The following is a 13,907-nucleotide window of genomic DNA, read 5'->3' on the forward strand; positions in this document are numbered from 1 at the left end:
CCACTCCCCCACTTTGGCCGCAGGAGGACCAACAATTTCACCACTCCAGCTTGGGAGGCAGTGGCAGTGGTGGTGAATGACAGCGCTGCACAGAAGAGGTTGGCCACCCAGTGCAGAAAGAAGATGAATGATCTCATCTATGCTGCCAGGGCAATGCAACCACCTCACCACTTTAAACTCTCACACTAAGTAAAATGACCGAAGGGGTTATCAATAGTGCTATCAAGTGATACTCGCTTAACAATAGTCTGCTCACTGATGTTCAATTGGGATTCTGTCAGGGCCACTTAGCTCCTGACCTTATTACAGCCTTGGTTCAAACATGGACAAAAGAGCTGAATTCCAGAGGAGAGGCAAAAGCGACTGTGCTTCACATCAAAGCAGCATTTGACCGAGTGTGGCATCAAGGAGCCCTAGAAAAATTGGAGTCAATGGGAATCAGAGGGAAAAACCTCCACTGGTTGAAGTCGTACATAGCACAAAGGAAGAAGGCTGTGGTTGTTGGAGGTCAATCATCTCAGTCTCATGCCATCACTGCAAGAGTTCCTCAGGGCAGTGCCATAGGCCCAGCCATCTTCAGCTGCTTCACTAATGACCTTCCTTCTATCAAGAGGTCAGAAGTGGGGATGTTCGCTGATGATTGCACAATGTTCATCACCATCCGTGACTCCTCAGATACTGATGCAGTCCGTGTCCAAATGCAGCAAGACCGGGACAATATCCAGGCTTGAGCTGACAAGTGGCAAGAAACATTCACACCACTCAAGTGACAGGCAATGGCCATCTCCAACAAGAAAGAAACTACCCTTGACGTTCAATTGCTGAATCCTCCATTATGAACATCCTGGGGGTTACCATTGACCAGAAACTGAACTAGGCTAGCCATATAAATACTGCGGCTACAAGAGCAGGTAAGAAGCTCGAAATCCTGTGGTGAATAGCTCACCTCCTGACTCCCATAAGCCTCTCCACCATCAGCAAAGCACAAGTCAGGAATGTGATGAAATACTCCTCACTTGCCTGGATGAGTGCAGCTCCAACAACACTCAAGAAGCTTTACACTATCCAGTTCAAAGCAGCACGCTTGATTGACACCATCCACAAACATTCACTCCCTACACCACTGACGCACATTAGCAGCAATGTGTACAATCTACAAGGTGCACTGCAGGATCTCATCCAGGCTCCTTAGGTAGCACCTTCCAAACCCACAACCACTACCATTTGGAAGGACAAGAGCAGCAGACACATGGGAACACTACCAGCTGGATGTTTCCCTCCACGCCACTCGCCATCCTGACTTGGAAATATATTGCTGTTCTTTCACTGTCGCTGGGTCAAAATCCTGGAACCCACAACACATGGACTGCAGCGGTTCAAGAAGGCACGCACACATGCACAGTAAATGGGGATAGAAAAGGGGAACACAGAGCCATGAGGATGGAAATGCAACATTAAAACAGTTCAAAAAGCTAGAAGCATGGGGTCATGTGACCTGGCCCATTAATGAGAGAATTGTAGCCTCACAAGCAATTTCTCTGCTTCTGGCCAAAATCCATTGTTTTCCTTAGGAGTGAAATTGTAGTTTTTAAGCAAATCTTCAGGTATAATGAATTTTGATGCCTCTGTCTTTGTTAACGTACTGGCTGGGGGTAGTCAGTTTGTCAGTTAGTTGTCTAGTTTCGTGATTATACCATGACCTTACAATGGGGTGTGAGATTCCACAAGGATGAGAGTGGAACTCTTTTCTTCTTGTAATCTTATAATCTCTGTTGGAAATTTACAGAACAGATGGCCAATCTTGAGAGTCATCTGACATGTAGCAGCCATCATGTGGTTCAGCAGAATCCCATTTTAAAATAGCAAAACGGAATAAAGTTTTGATACACAGAGTTTTGATTTATTTTAATGTCTGAATGACATAACACTACATTTAAGGTACTTCACTGACTGTAAAGCACTTTGGGATGTCCTGAAGTAGTGAAAGGTGCAATATAGATGAAAGTCTTGTTCATTTTTTTGTCATTCTCTGCTGAAGCCATGACTAGGATCGGAGTTCAGTCTGCAGCAATACAGGTTTTAACCATTTCAATTTTTTTAATGAAAAGGACTTAGTCCAAAGATGTATGTTTAACAGGAATAAAAACAGAAGTTAAAGGAAAAATACGACGGATGCTGGAAATCAGAAACAAAAACAAAAAATGCTGGAAAAACTCAGCACATCTGACAGCAAGCAGCTGTGGAGAGAAAAACAGTTAACGTTTCGAGTCCCTTTGACTCTTCTTCATAAAAACAGAAATGCTAGAAACACTTAGATCAGGCAGCATCAGTGGGGAGAGAAACAAAGTTAAAGTTTCAGGTCAATGGCCTTTTTGTCAGAATTGGAAAAAGGTCAGATTTTATATGAACATAGTAACAAGGAGCAGGAGTAGGCCATCAAGCCTGTTCCACAATTTAATAAGAACATTGCTGATCTGATAGTAGCCTCAAATCTGCATCCCACCTACCACTGATAACCTATCACACCCTTGCTTACCAAAAATCTATCCACCTCTGCCTGAAAATTATTCAAAGACTCTGCTTCCACCGCCTTTTCAGGAATAGAGTTCCAAAGACTCACAACTCTCAGAAAAAATTTCCCCTCATCGCCGTTTTAAATGGGTGACCCTTTATTTTTAAAGAGAGTGGCCCCTAGTTCTAGATTCTCCCACTAGAGGAAGCATCTTCTCCACATCTACCCTGTCAAGAACCCTCAGGATCTGATATGTTTCAAGTTGCCTCTTACTCTTCTAAACTCCAGCAGATACAAGTCTAGCCTGTCGAACCTTTCCTCATAAGACAACCCATCCATTCCAGGTATTAGTCTGGTAAACCTTCTCTGAACAGTTTCCAACGCAGTTACATCCTTCCTTAAATAAAGTGACCAATACTGTACACAGTACTCCAGATGTGGTCTCACGAGTGCTCTGTATAACTGAAGCATAACCTCCCTACTTTTGTATTCAACTCCCCACACAATAAATGATAGTATTCTATTAGCGTTCCGAATAACTTTCTGTACTTGCATACTAGCCCTTTGCGATTCATGCACTAAGACACTTAGATCCCTCTGCAACTCAGAGCTCTGCAATCTCTCACCATTTAGGTAATATACTTCTCTTTTATTCTTCCTAAGCAAGGTCTGTTATTTCTTTAATTTTTGCTAGTTCTGACAGAAAAGGTCATCAACCTGAAACATAAATTTCATTGGCTGGATTTGCCCTCCGGGGCAGGATACAGTCACTCATTGAGATTTTTATGAGACATCCCATAATTATCATGAGGCCAGGTTCTCCATCCAATTAAGGACAGCGAGCAAGCCCTGGAAGCTGGGATAGCCAGAGACCTTCCAGTTTGAGAAGAGCAGCAGGATGCAATGAAAATGGAGGCACCCTCTCTACAACCTTTAATTAAAAAACAGATTCAGCAGCCAATGTTGGGGAGTGGGGGGGCGCCCTTCTACAGTGCAACCTGTCGCTGCTGCAGCACCAGGCATGCAAGGAGGGCTTCTTGGCCTGCCTGGAAACCAGCTGAGTCCATGCACTTAAATTGGCCCCCCTTTAACATGCCATAATTAAGCTTTAAATGAGCCTGGTCAGCTCCCCACTCATGCCCTGCAAGCCAGGATCCTACCTCTGCAAAAGTGGCCTAGAGATGGGGTGAAACCGGTGAGGGCCGAAAATCAGTCCTACTTCTCTGTCTACTGCTGCTGCCAGATCTGCTGAGTATTTCCAGCATTTTATGCATTTATTTCAGATTTCCAGCATCTGCAGCGTTTTGCTTTAGCGTTCAACAGCAGCTGCAATCTGTGTTCTCCATATAGGTGTATGAAATGCAGTTAAAATGTGTGTTAAAATATCCCAGATATGTGTGTATGTTAATTTTTTTATGTGCGTCCTTTGAAAGAAAAAGGGAAATATTGAGTTGTGGAATTTCTAACAGAGTCAGCAGCAAATTCATTTTTATTTGCCTGGGGAGAAAAATCACAGCCTGTGTGACTGGAACTGGATGCAGTATTCTAAATGAAGTGTAACTAATGTATTATAAGGATATCAATGTGTTACTTGCTTGAGCTTCTCAGCTAGGTTGCTGGAAACACATCTTAACATTTTCTTAACCTGGTAATTTCTGCGTAGATGGTTTTAGCTATATTAAATAACTAGCTCAAATTAAATTCTTAATAATTCAAAGAAACTCTAAACTAACTAAAGGAGGAGCTATAAACTTTGATTCTTCAGATAGCGAGCTGATCTAAAATGAAATACATCGATCATAAAAATATAAATCAGTAACATTTTCATGGTGCTGAACTGGAATTAACACTTTGAAGACTAAAGCATGTCTTTCCAGGTGCAGAGTTTTGCATTGCGCATGATGCATATCAAGCTTCAGGTACGGAAAAGTTCAATGCACTCTACACAGCATTTTCTATCCCTATCGGAAGAAAGTGCTTGGAAAATTGACTTACATGCCTGAATTTTGCAAATGCATTTCTAACACACAAAGTCTGTGCTGCCTGAGTCAGTTCATAAAATCTACAGCTTAGTCTAACTTACAAGGAGATGCTTTCCATTAGTTTTACTAAACAAAATTTATGCACATTGAATGTTGAATTTCACATTGAAAAGTACCTGACAGTGGAATTTTTTTCCACTGTGAGTTTAACTGCATGTGAATCAACTGCAAGCAGGTTCCATTGTACTATATACAGCAATAAGCCACTGCTAGCAATCTCTATAGAATGGCATTTTCATTACAGTATGAACTTATGCAACCATTTTCACTAAATTGCTTCTGTATTTTTCACAATCTTCACTGTCAAAAACTTCTCTTATGAAAGAAAGCATAAGAAATCTGAAAGTGAAGAATTTGATAAGGATGAAGGGGGAAGGAAAACAGGCAAGCCTGAAATATCAGCCCTTATCCAGAGAAAGAACTGGACTAACAGTTGTTTCCTCTTTTCTGTAGCTGCTGGAGGTTGTGATCCACATTTTCCCATCCCTGTGCATCTTCCTCATGCTGTGGGGATGTGAAGGTGGTCCATTTCACTTCCATCTTCATCGCCTTCAGCTTCCAGAAGGAAAAATCCTTTCCTTACTACATTACGTGGCACACTGCAAGCTACAAAAGTTCTGGAGACTTTCACTGGGCTTTATTTAAGGGATCTAGGCAGTTAATAAAATACTTCAGCCTGGCTCTAGCTTGTTCTTGATGTGCCATATACTGCTGTCCCCTATCTACAGAGGCTTTATTGCAGAATAAACTGACTGATGATAGAACTCATCAATCAAGCATCCCAAGAAATGGCATCTGAGTTTTCATAATTGGTATCATGGATAGTCACAAGATGAAAGTGTGATGACAGCTTTCTGGGTATCAGGCTTGCAATTGGATATGGTGACTGGAATTAAAAACTAGCTACATATTAATCAAATGGAAGTCTTACTTGTCATGAAAATAAGAAAATAGTCATGTTGGGCTTTGAGTGCCACATGCATTGTGTTAATTGATCCTTGCCCCTGTGGGAACCATACCAGTCTGTAGAATTGGAAAACCCACTCTCAGTTTCTCTGGTTCTATTGCAAGCATATGAATGGTTCAGTCTGCTTTACACAACGGTGTCCCTCTGTGGCAAAAATCATCAGATGCTTAGCAGGGTGAAGCATCACCCCTCTCAGAATCCTAGGCCTATAGAAGCTTCAGCCACTGCAGACTTAGTGGATCCTCATATATCTAACACATTTAAATTACTCAACACCGCTGTCTCCTGGATACTTTGCAAAGTAATGCAGCAATTCTTCATCACCAGGAGATTTTTTTTCTCATTCTTAAACTGTAGGTGCAGATCCTGAGGCTAATAATATCAGAGAAGCATACATACTGACTTAATAAAACATAAAAAAGTAAATAAAGACTTACATTTATATTGCTTATCAGTCACAAAATATTTAGAGCTTTTTACAAAATGATTGCTGTTAGGTAGGCATTTCATATACAGCAAGAGCACACTAACAGCAACAAGTTAGAATCACGGGGCTGAAATTTCAGCTCGGCCTGCGGGCGCACGATGACGTTAGGCAGGCGTCCTGACAGCAATGCACACTTGCACAATGTTTCAGTCGGCAGGCGCACACCAGAGTTGGCAGCGCTTCCAGCTTACAGTTGGCGGGTGGGTGAATAGGTCAAGCGGCCTTTGGATTTTTGAAGAAACCTCATCCATGGGCAGGATGAGGTTTCCGATATTAATTAAAAATAAAGTAAACAGAGTCACATGAGGGGACTTTTTTTTTAAACCTTAATCTTCAGCTCCCTAAGGCAGCTCTGTGTCTTTAGGGAGCTCTCTGTGAGTGCACCCGCGCGCATGTGCTGACTTCCGCTGGCTCCCCCCACCCAGGCAGTGCTGAGCGTTTCAGCACATGATTCACGCTGGCTGGAAATTGTGGTCAGGGCCCAATTGCAGGCGGCAGACCATTGCATGGCCGCTCTCAGGCCCGCCCGCCGCACCTACCCAACGAGGGGAAAGTCCTCCCCATAGAATAATTGTAACTTACAGCGCAGAAAGTAGTCATTTGGCCCATTGAACTCCTGTTGGCACTTATTAAGAATGGTTATGCTTAGGCCCACAACCTTGCTTTTCATCCATAACCCTGTAAGTTCCTAATTCTCAAGCAGCTAATCAACTCCTTTTTCAAATTATTTATGGAATCAGGTTCCACCTTCTTAGGTACTCCCTCAGGATAGAGAGTGACTTGCTTCTACTCAGGTTCGATGGGTTCTGAGATGATTTATAAGTCCAATATGTAATCTACAGACTACACCACATGCAGATCAGGTGGTGTTCGAGGAGATTGGATAGATGAGTTGCTTGGAGGTTTGTATGCTATCCCCGATGCCTCAACTTTGCCTCTGCCTCCCGATGAAGTTTTTTAATGCGTGTGGCCTATTTACCTGACACCACGCCGACAATAAAATTCATACATGACTTTGCTCAACTGTGCGGTAGGCAGAACATCTTTATGGACTGACGGCAACATCCTGTTAGTGGAGAACACCACTTGCGTAACTACAGCATAGTAGCAGAATAAAATGGCTTGCTTCATCTGTTGTTCAAATTTTTGAGATACTTTGGCCTTGTCAGGGCAATTTGAGAGAGACTGGGCACTTTTTAGGTTTGAAAGTGCAGTGGCAATGTCGTGCATGAATTTCAGTGCCTGTGTGATGTCAGGTACATAGGCCATACATCCAACGATTGGCTGATTGAATCAAACAGCATGTTCCTTTGATTGTTCATAATAGGGAGAGTATAGACTGTACTCAACCAGCCCACACTTGCAATACCCAAAACAAAACATCAACTGTTAGATGTGATTCCGTGATTTCTGAATAATCCAGGCTGCACTAACAGGTCAACCAACAGCGACTTAAGGTAATCAATCAATCTCATAATGTAGCTCATTTATGCTTGCTAGAAGCAACACATTTATACACAAGAAGCCATTCTCTGCAAACTAAAGTAATACGTTCAAGCCTTGAGCCTTTTTTGAATTACCCAAGAGCTTGGGGAGCCTAAAGTTTCCTGTTGCTTTCTCCATGGCAATGCCCCTGCCAATCAAAGTTGCCTTGCCAACCAATCAGTAGATTTTTCCCCTATTCTATAAACTGTTGTGATTGTTTGATAGGTGCAAGATGGAAAGCTGCAGTAGAATGTCTCTCTTTTCAGCAAAATTCAATTTTGGTAGTACCAAGCAACTGTTCAAATAGACCTATTGTGTGCTTTAGGAGGATCCTAGTTGTTCCTTGACTTTGATTGCATTTTCTTTATTCTTTCATGGAATGTGGGCTTTGCTGGCAAAGCCTGCATTTGTTGCCCATCCCTAATTGCCCGTGAACTGAACAGCTAAGGGGACGGTTAACAGTCAACCACATTTTGGTGGGTCTGGAATCACATGTAGGCCAGATTAGGATGGCAGAGCAGGCAGAAAGAGATCCTCTCTTGCACTTCTGGAGCTCTCAAGATACCAATGCCACTAGGTTGTGGTGGTGGTTTTGAGACTGAGTGGGGCATCTGTGATTGAGGATTAATGTGCAGTAGAATGATGTCATCAGAGTGTAACTTTTAATTAGTAACTTACTTGCCTGATGTGGGTGCTTAAAACAGTCAGGGGAAGTGAATGGTTCAAGAAGCTTGAGAGGAGTCCCCAGACAGAACTTGCCCACCCAGTTAAAATCAGCCCTAAAGTATCTGTTTCCAGCTTAATACCTTTATAATCTTAGAAACGAACTTAGTTTTCTGTTCTCAAAAGAGAAAAATTCAAGTTTACACAATTATACTTTATAGATCAATCCTCAAAAGGTATCCGTTAATCTTGATATTTGAATCCACTCCAACAACATGGCCTTTTTGAAGTAGGCAATCAAACTTGGAATGATATTCCAGATGTGATCATATTAATGCCATGGTCAATTTTAAAAATGTTTTTTGATTTCCATTTTATTTATATTATCTGGAAACATTCTAGTATTTATTTTTGTTGTCTAGCAAAGCCTCAAAAGGGTCAATAGACATTGATCTGAATTGCCCTAGGAAATATTCTGAGCATATGAGGCAGGAAAATATTACTTGAAACATAAACAACATACATCTTGGCAACAGAAAAAACCCAGAGTACTATGCTGACCTCAAACTGAGAAGCAATTGGAAAAGAACTCACAGGGTTCTCAAAATGTAAGTCTCTGCACATAGAGATAACAAGAAAATTCCGCACAGATGAGATACTCATATCAAAAGAGTACGTAAAAGCTTGGGCTCAAACCAGAACCAATTTAATCTGAGAATAAATGACACTACTGCCAAAAGCTTTCAAGTAAACATTGCACTTACCAAGGGCTTTGGATGCAAAAAGAGCCATTGCACTTTGAAGTCTGTCTGGTCTTATTGCCTGAACAATCAGAACCTTTGAAGGGGGGAAAGATAAATAGTTGACGATGTGTACCAAAGTTTTGAGAGAAAGTTATCTGTGTTAACAAATCTCATAACAACTTGTAAGAACAGGAAACAGCATTGTCAGCTATGTCCAAAGCTGTGACATTGCTTTCCACCAGCTAAATTCCCTGTCTGGTGAAAAAAAAACCTCCCTTGAGTATAATTTAGTCTTCAGTCTGACCCAAACTACCCCAGAACTTTTTTTTTCTTTGATTGTCTGTAAAGGAAATCAAATGGTGAAATTCGGCTATAAACACAGTTAGAACAAGTGAAGAGAGTATTCAGTAGCGTGCATGCCCCTGCCACAGTGTGTTAACAATATTACAATTAAGCAACTCTTCCTCGAGTCTTTTCCCTGCCTAGTGGATGCTCTGCAACTATAAAGCTGAAAAAATAAATATTTTTATTAAGAGCTTACATCTTACTGATGTTCAGGTTGATCCACATTCAACAACCTGCTCTTAAAAGTCTGCTCACAATTTGACAGTTGTGACAGATTCCACCACAGCAGCAGAGACAAATCATAACATTATAAAACAATGAACAACATTCTAAATCAAACAACCCACAAGTCAATTCACTCTATCTCCAAATGTTAAGGAACCCTACAAAAAATTCCAGAATCCGGATTGTGGTAATCTGAGGTGCAATATATCTTTGAGAGAATATGAGCAGGTTGACCCCGTGACTGTATTACCCAATGGCTGCGTAGCCCAGGCTACAATGTTAATCAGTAGTTTAGAATAGGGTCTGGTTGGAGAAGCACACATTGTGTTAGTGCTCTGTTACTTGTGTAAATAAACAGCATGTGCTTCATCTTATATTGGTCTCTGTGTCTGCAGTATATTGTTTGCCAACTCACCCACTGGTAGGTAGATTGGCGTGCAACCATGTTTGCGAGCAAAGTCGCCCGACAGAAGGAACATAACTGGCGACTAGGCAAAAGATGACCAGCTGATGACATCTAGGAAAGCTGAGAAAATTCCACTGAAGTGAATCAGCCGTGCCTTGCAGAGGCCAACTGTAAGTACAGCTTCACCATAGTCGTCAAAGTTATTTCCCTCCAGTATGCCAGAGTTTGGCCATATTGAACAGTTTGATCAGACCACTGATGACTGGTCACATTGGCTCTTCTTTTTAGCCAATGACATATCCGGGAAGGAGAAGAGGCAGGTGGTCCTCTTATTGATATGTGGCAGTAAAACATGCGGCCTAATTCATAGTCTAACGGCACCCAAAGCCCCAGATTCCAAGAGCTTTGATGGGTTGGTAAACCTTGTGAAAAGGCACTTTCAGCCGAAAACCTCGGTTAACAATGCAGTGTTTTAAAGTTAATTTGAGGTGTTAAGCCCCTGGAGAGACAGTCGTTTGCTATGTAGCATCCTTAAAAAAACTGACAGAGCACTGAGTTCGGGGCGTCGATCAATCACATGTTAAGAGACCAATTAATATGTGGGATTAATGAAGGCACCATTCAAGAAAAGTTGTCAGAAACAAATTTAGACTTCAACAAGGCACTGGAGTTGGTGTTCACAGTGGGAAGCGCAGTCAGGGATTCAGAAGCATTCAAGGGAGCACAAAATGGTGCCATCCTTCACATCAGGAGGGAAGCGCCGGTTAGAAATGTTGCGAAAGTGCAGGGCGCTGCGGAGAAGTGTTGAATAGCCACCAGTAACAGACCCGCAAAAAGCAATGGTTTAACAGAGAAAACACATTAATAATGGCAGAAATGGAACCAGACAGCCTGCAAACAAACAACAATTTAAAAGAATCGAGTGTTCCTACCGCCATCGCAATGGGCACATTTTGTTTAAAGTTTTGTCTCAATCTGTCTTTACAATATCACAAAGGTAGAAATCGTGAAATCCATATAATAGAGGAACCAGAAGAAACAAAGTCAGATATTTAATCACTACACAACTTAAAACTGGGTAAAACAGCCAATCTATGTATCAATGAAATTCAATGCAAAACCCATCTGAATGGAGGTAGATAAAAGGGCATCCATGACAGTTGTAGGGGAACATATATTCAAATATCTAAATGGAGAAGGCCATTCACTAAATCTGGAAAATTCAGATGCTGAATTAAAGAGGTATACTGGTGAATACATACTAGTAAGAGGTATATGCAAGGTTCCAATACAGTATGGAAATCAGTCTGTTAATTTACCCCTGATAGTGGTTACTGGGGAGGGTCCAAGTCTACTTGGTCGGAACTGGCTTAAGGAAATAAAGTTGGAGTGGACCGAGATTTTTCAACTCAGAGTGAAAGGTCTGTAAGAATTATTACAGAAATATGCCTAAGTGTTCAGGGAAGAGCTCAGGAAGATTCAGGGGCTGCAAGCAAAATCCACGTGGACCCTGGGGCAAGCTCAGATTCCTTAAGGTGAGGCCAGTCCCCTAAGGATTACGAGGAAAAGCTGATATTGAATTAGACAGGCTGGAAAGGTTGGGAGTCTTACAACCTGTACAATTTTCCAAATGACCAGCACCCATAATTCCAGTACTAAAGCCTGACCAGAGTGTGCAAATATGTAGGGACTACAAGTTGACCGTTAACAAAGTGGCGCTCAACAGCACCCTATACCGAAAATTGATGATTGTACTCCAGGCTGACAGGGGGATCCGCATATACGAAACTTGACATGAGCCACACTTACCAGCAAGTCAAGCTAGGAAAGGCCTCTCAGGATTTTGTGACTATCAACACACATAGGGGATTATACCAATATACCAAGTTACCCTTTAGAGTCTCATGGTCTTGTGCCATTTTTTAACAGACTATGGAAAATTTACTTCAAGGTCTACCCTATGTGGTGGTTTATGTTAATGATATCGTAGTAACAGGACTAACTGAAGAACAACACCTGGCTAGTCTGGAAGAGATATTGAAGAGTTTCCTACAAGCCGGAGTACATTTGAAGACAAAAATGTATCTTCCAAGCAAAATAAGTGGTTTACCTGGGTCATTGGGTTGACTCGCATGACATCCACACAGTAGAAGATGAGGTGAGAGCTATTTGTGAGGCGCCAGTACCAAAAAATGGCATCAACCTCAAGTCCTTCTTGGGAATGATTAACTATTATGGCCATTTTCTCCCAAATTTGTCAACAGTACTGGCTCCTTTATACAGGTTACTCAAGAAATACCACAAGTGGACTTGACAAGCTCCACAACAACAGGCTTTTACGACAGTGAAGGAGTTGCTACATTCACCGGCCCTGTTGGTACATTTCAACTCAAGAAAAGAATTAATTTTGACCTGAGATGCATCCCCTTACAGAGTAGGGGCAGTGCTCTCCCACCTGGTGGCAGATGGCTCCAAACGACTCATTGGTTACATCTCAAGAACACTCAGTGTGGTAGAATGAAGATACTCACAAATAGAAAAAGAAGGCTTATCCATTGTATTTGGCATTAAGAAGCTCCACCAATGCATCCAAGATTGCCACTTCACTATCGTAACTGACCACAAGCCACTACTAGGCTTGTTTGGGGAAGATAAGGCAATACCCCCAATTGCGTCGGCATGCATACAAAGGTGGGCACTGATTCTAGCTGCTTACTTTTATCCACCAGCTGGGAAGTTTAATTGCAATTCCGACGCACTAAGCCGATTATCTCTAAAAAGCAACAATGTGAACATTCCCATTCCTCAAGAGCTTGTCTTGTTATTAAACTTTCTGGATTCATCACCAGTACATGCCAAACAAATAAGAGAGTGGACAGACTGTGATCCAGTTTTCTAACATGTCAGCGAACAAGTCTTGCAGGGATGGTCGAATAAGCCAAAGTCGGATGAAATGAAGTCCTATTTTAATAGGGGATACGAGCTCACCTGTCAGGATGGCATCCTGCTGTGGGGAGCGAGAGTCATTGTGCCTCCAAGAGGAAGAAAGCCTTTAGTAACCAAATTGCATAGTGCTCATCTCAGCATCTCTAGAATGAAAATGTTGGTGCCCAGCTACTTATGGTGCCCAGGGATAGACACAGAAATCGAAAATTTGGTTAAGAGCTGCATGCAGTGCCAACAGGTACGGAAGTTGCCACCTTCTGCTCCACTGCATCCCAGTGAATGGCCAGGAAGGCCATGGGTCCACCTCCATGTTGACTACCTGGGGGCATTTTTGGACACAATGTTCCTCTTGATTATAGATGCTCACTCAAAGTGGATGGATGTATACAAGGTGAGATCACCCACATCTGCCGCCACCATAGACAGACTGCATCAGAGTTTTGCGATACACGGATTACCAAAGATAATAGTATCTGATAATGGAATGGCATTCACCAGTGGGGAATTCCAAAGATTCACAAGTCTTAGCAGCATAACACATCTTAAGACCTTGCCATATCACCTCGCATCCAATGGTTTAGCCGAGAGGGCAGTCCAGACCTTCAAGTCCAGAATGCAAAAACTGGATGTTGACGCTATTGCAACTAGTTTATCACATTTCCTACTTAGCTATACAGCTACACCACATACGGCCACCGGTACTGCCCCCACAGACTTATTGATAAAGAGACGTCTCAGGACACTTTTGAGTCTCATTAGCCCTAACTTAGGAGGCAGGGTAGAGAGAAGTCAGAAGGCCCAGCAAAATGGACACGAGTTACCACAGTCATGAAAGGAACTTCACTGTTGGAGATGCAGTTTTTGCAAAACACTTTGGGGATTGGCCCAAATGGCTACCAGGTGAAGTTAGTGCAGTGAGCCCTGTACTAACACATATCATATGAAGGTTGGATAATTAAGAGACACATAGATCACCTCAGGAAAAGGTAAACAGATCTACAAGAAAGGATGCGCCAAGCATTCCTGTAGAAGGAACTCCAGTTAGTTTGGAAGTACCTGTAGGATCCGTTGAGCATGAGAGGGTCG

General features: G+C 42.2%; 1 protein-coding gene across 1 annotated transcript in view; it reads right to left on the bottom strand.

Moving 5' to 3' along the window:
• LOC121284081 (cytoplasmic dynein 2 heavy chain 1) overlaps window positions 1-13,907 on the bottom strand; it is a 770,821-nt gene that overhangs the window by 254,301 nt on the left and 502,613 nt on the right. The window contains exon 76 of the mRNA XM_041199129.1: window positions 8,921-8,993. Within this exon, the coding sequence (XP_041055063.1) occupies window positions 8,921-8,993 (73 nt within the window). The remainder of the gene's footprint in view (window positions 1-8,920; window positions 8,994-13,907) is intronic.

This window comes from Carcharodon carcharias, chromosome 11 (assembly GCF_017639515.1).
Source record: "Carcharodon carcharias isolate sCarCar2 chromosome 11, sCarCar2.pri, whole genome shotgun sequence".
NCBI lineage: Eukaryota > Metazoa > Chordata > Chondrichthyes > Lamniformes > Lamnidae > Carcharodon > Carcharodon carcharias.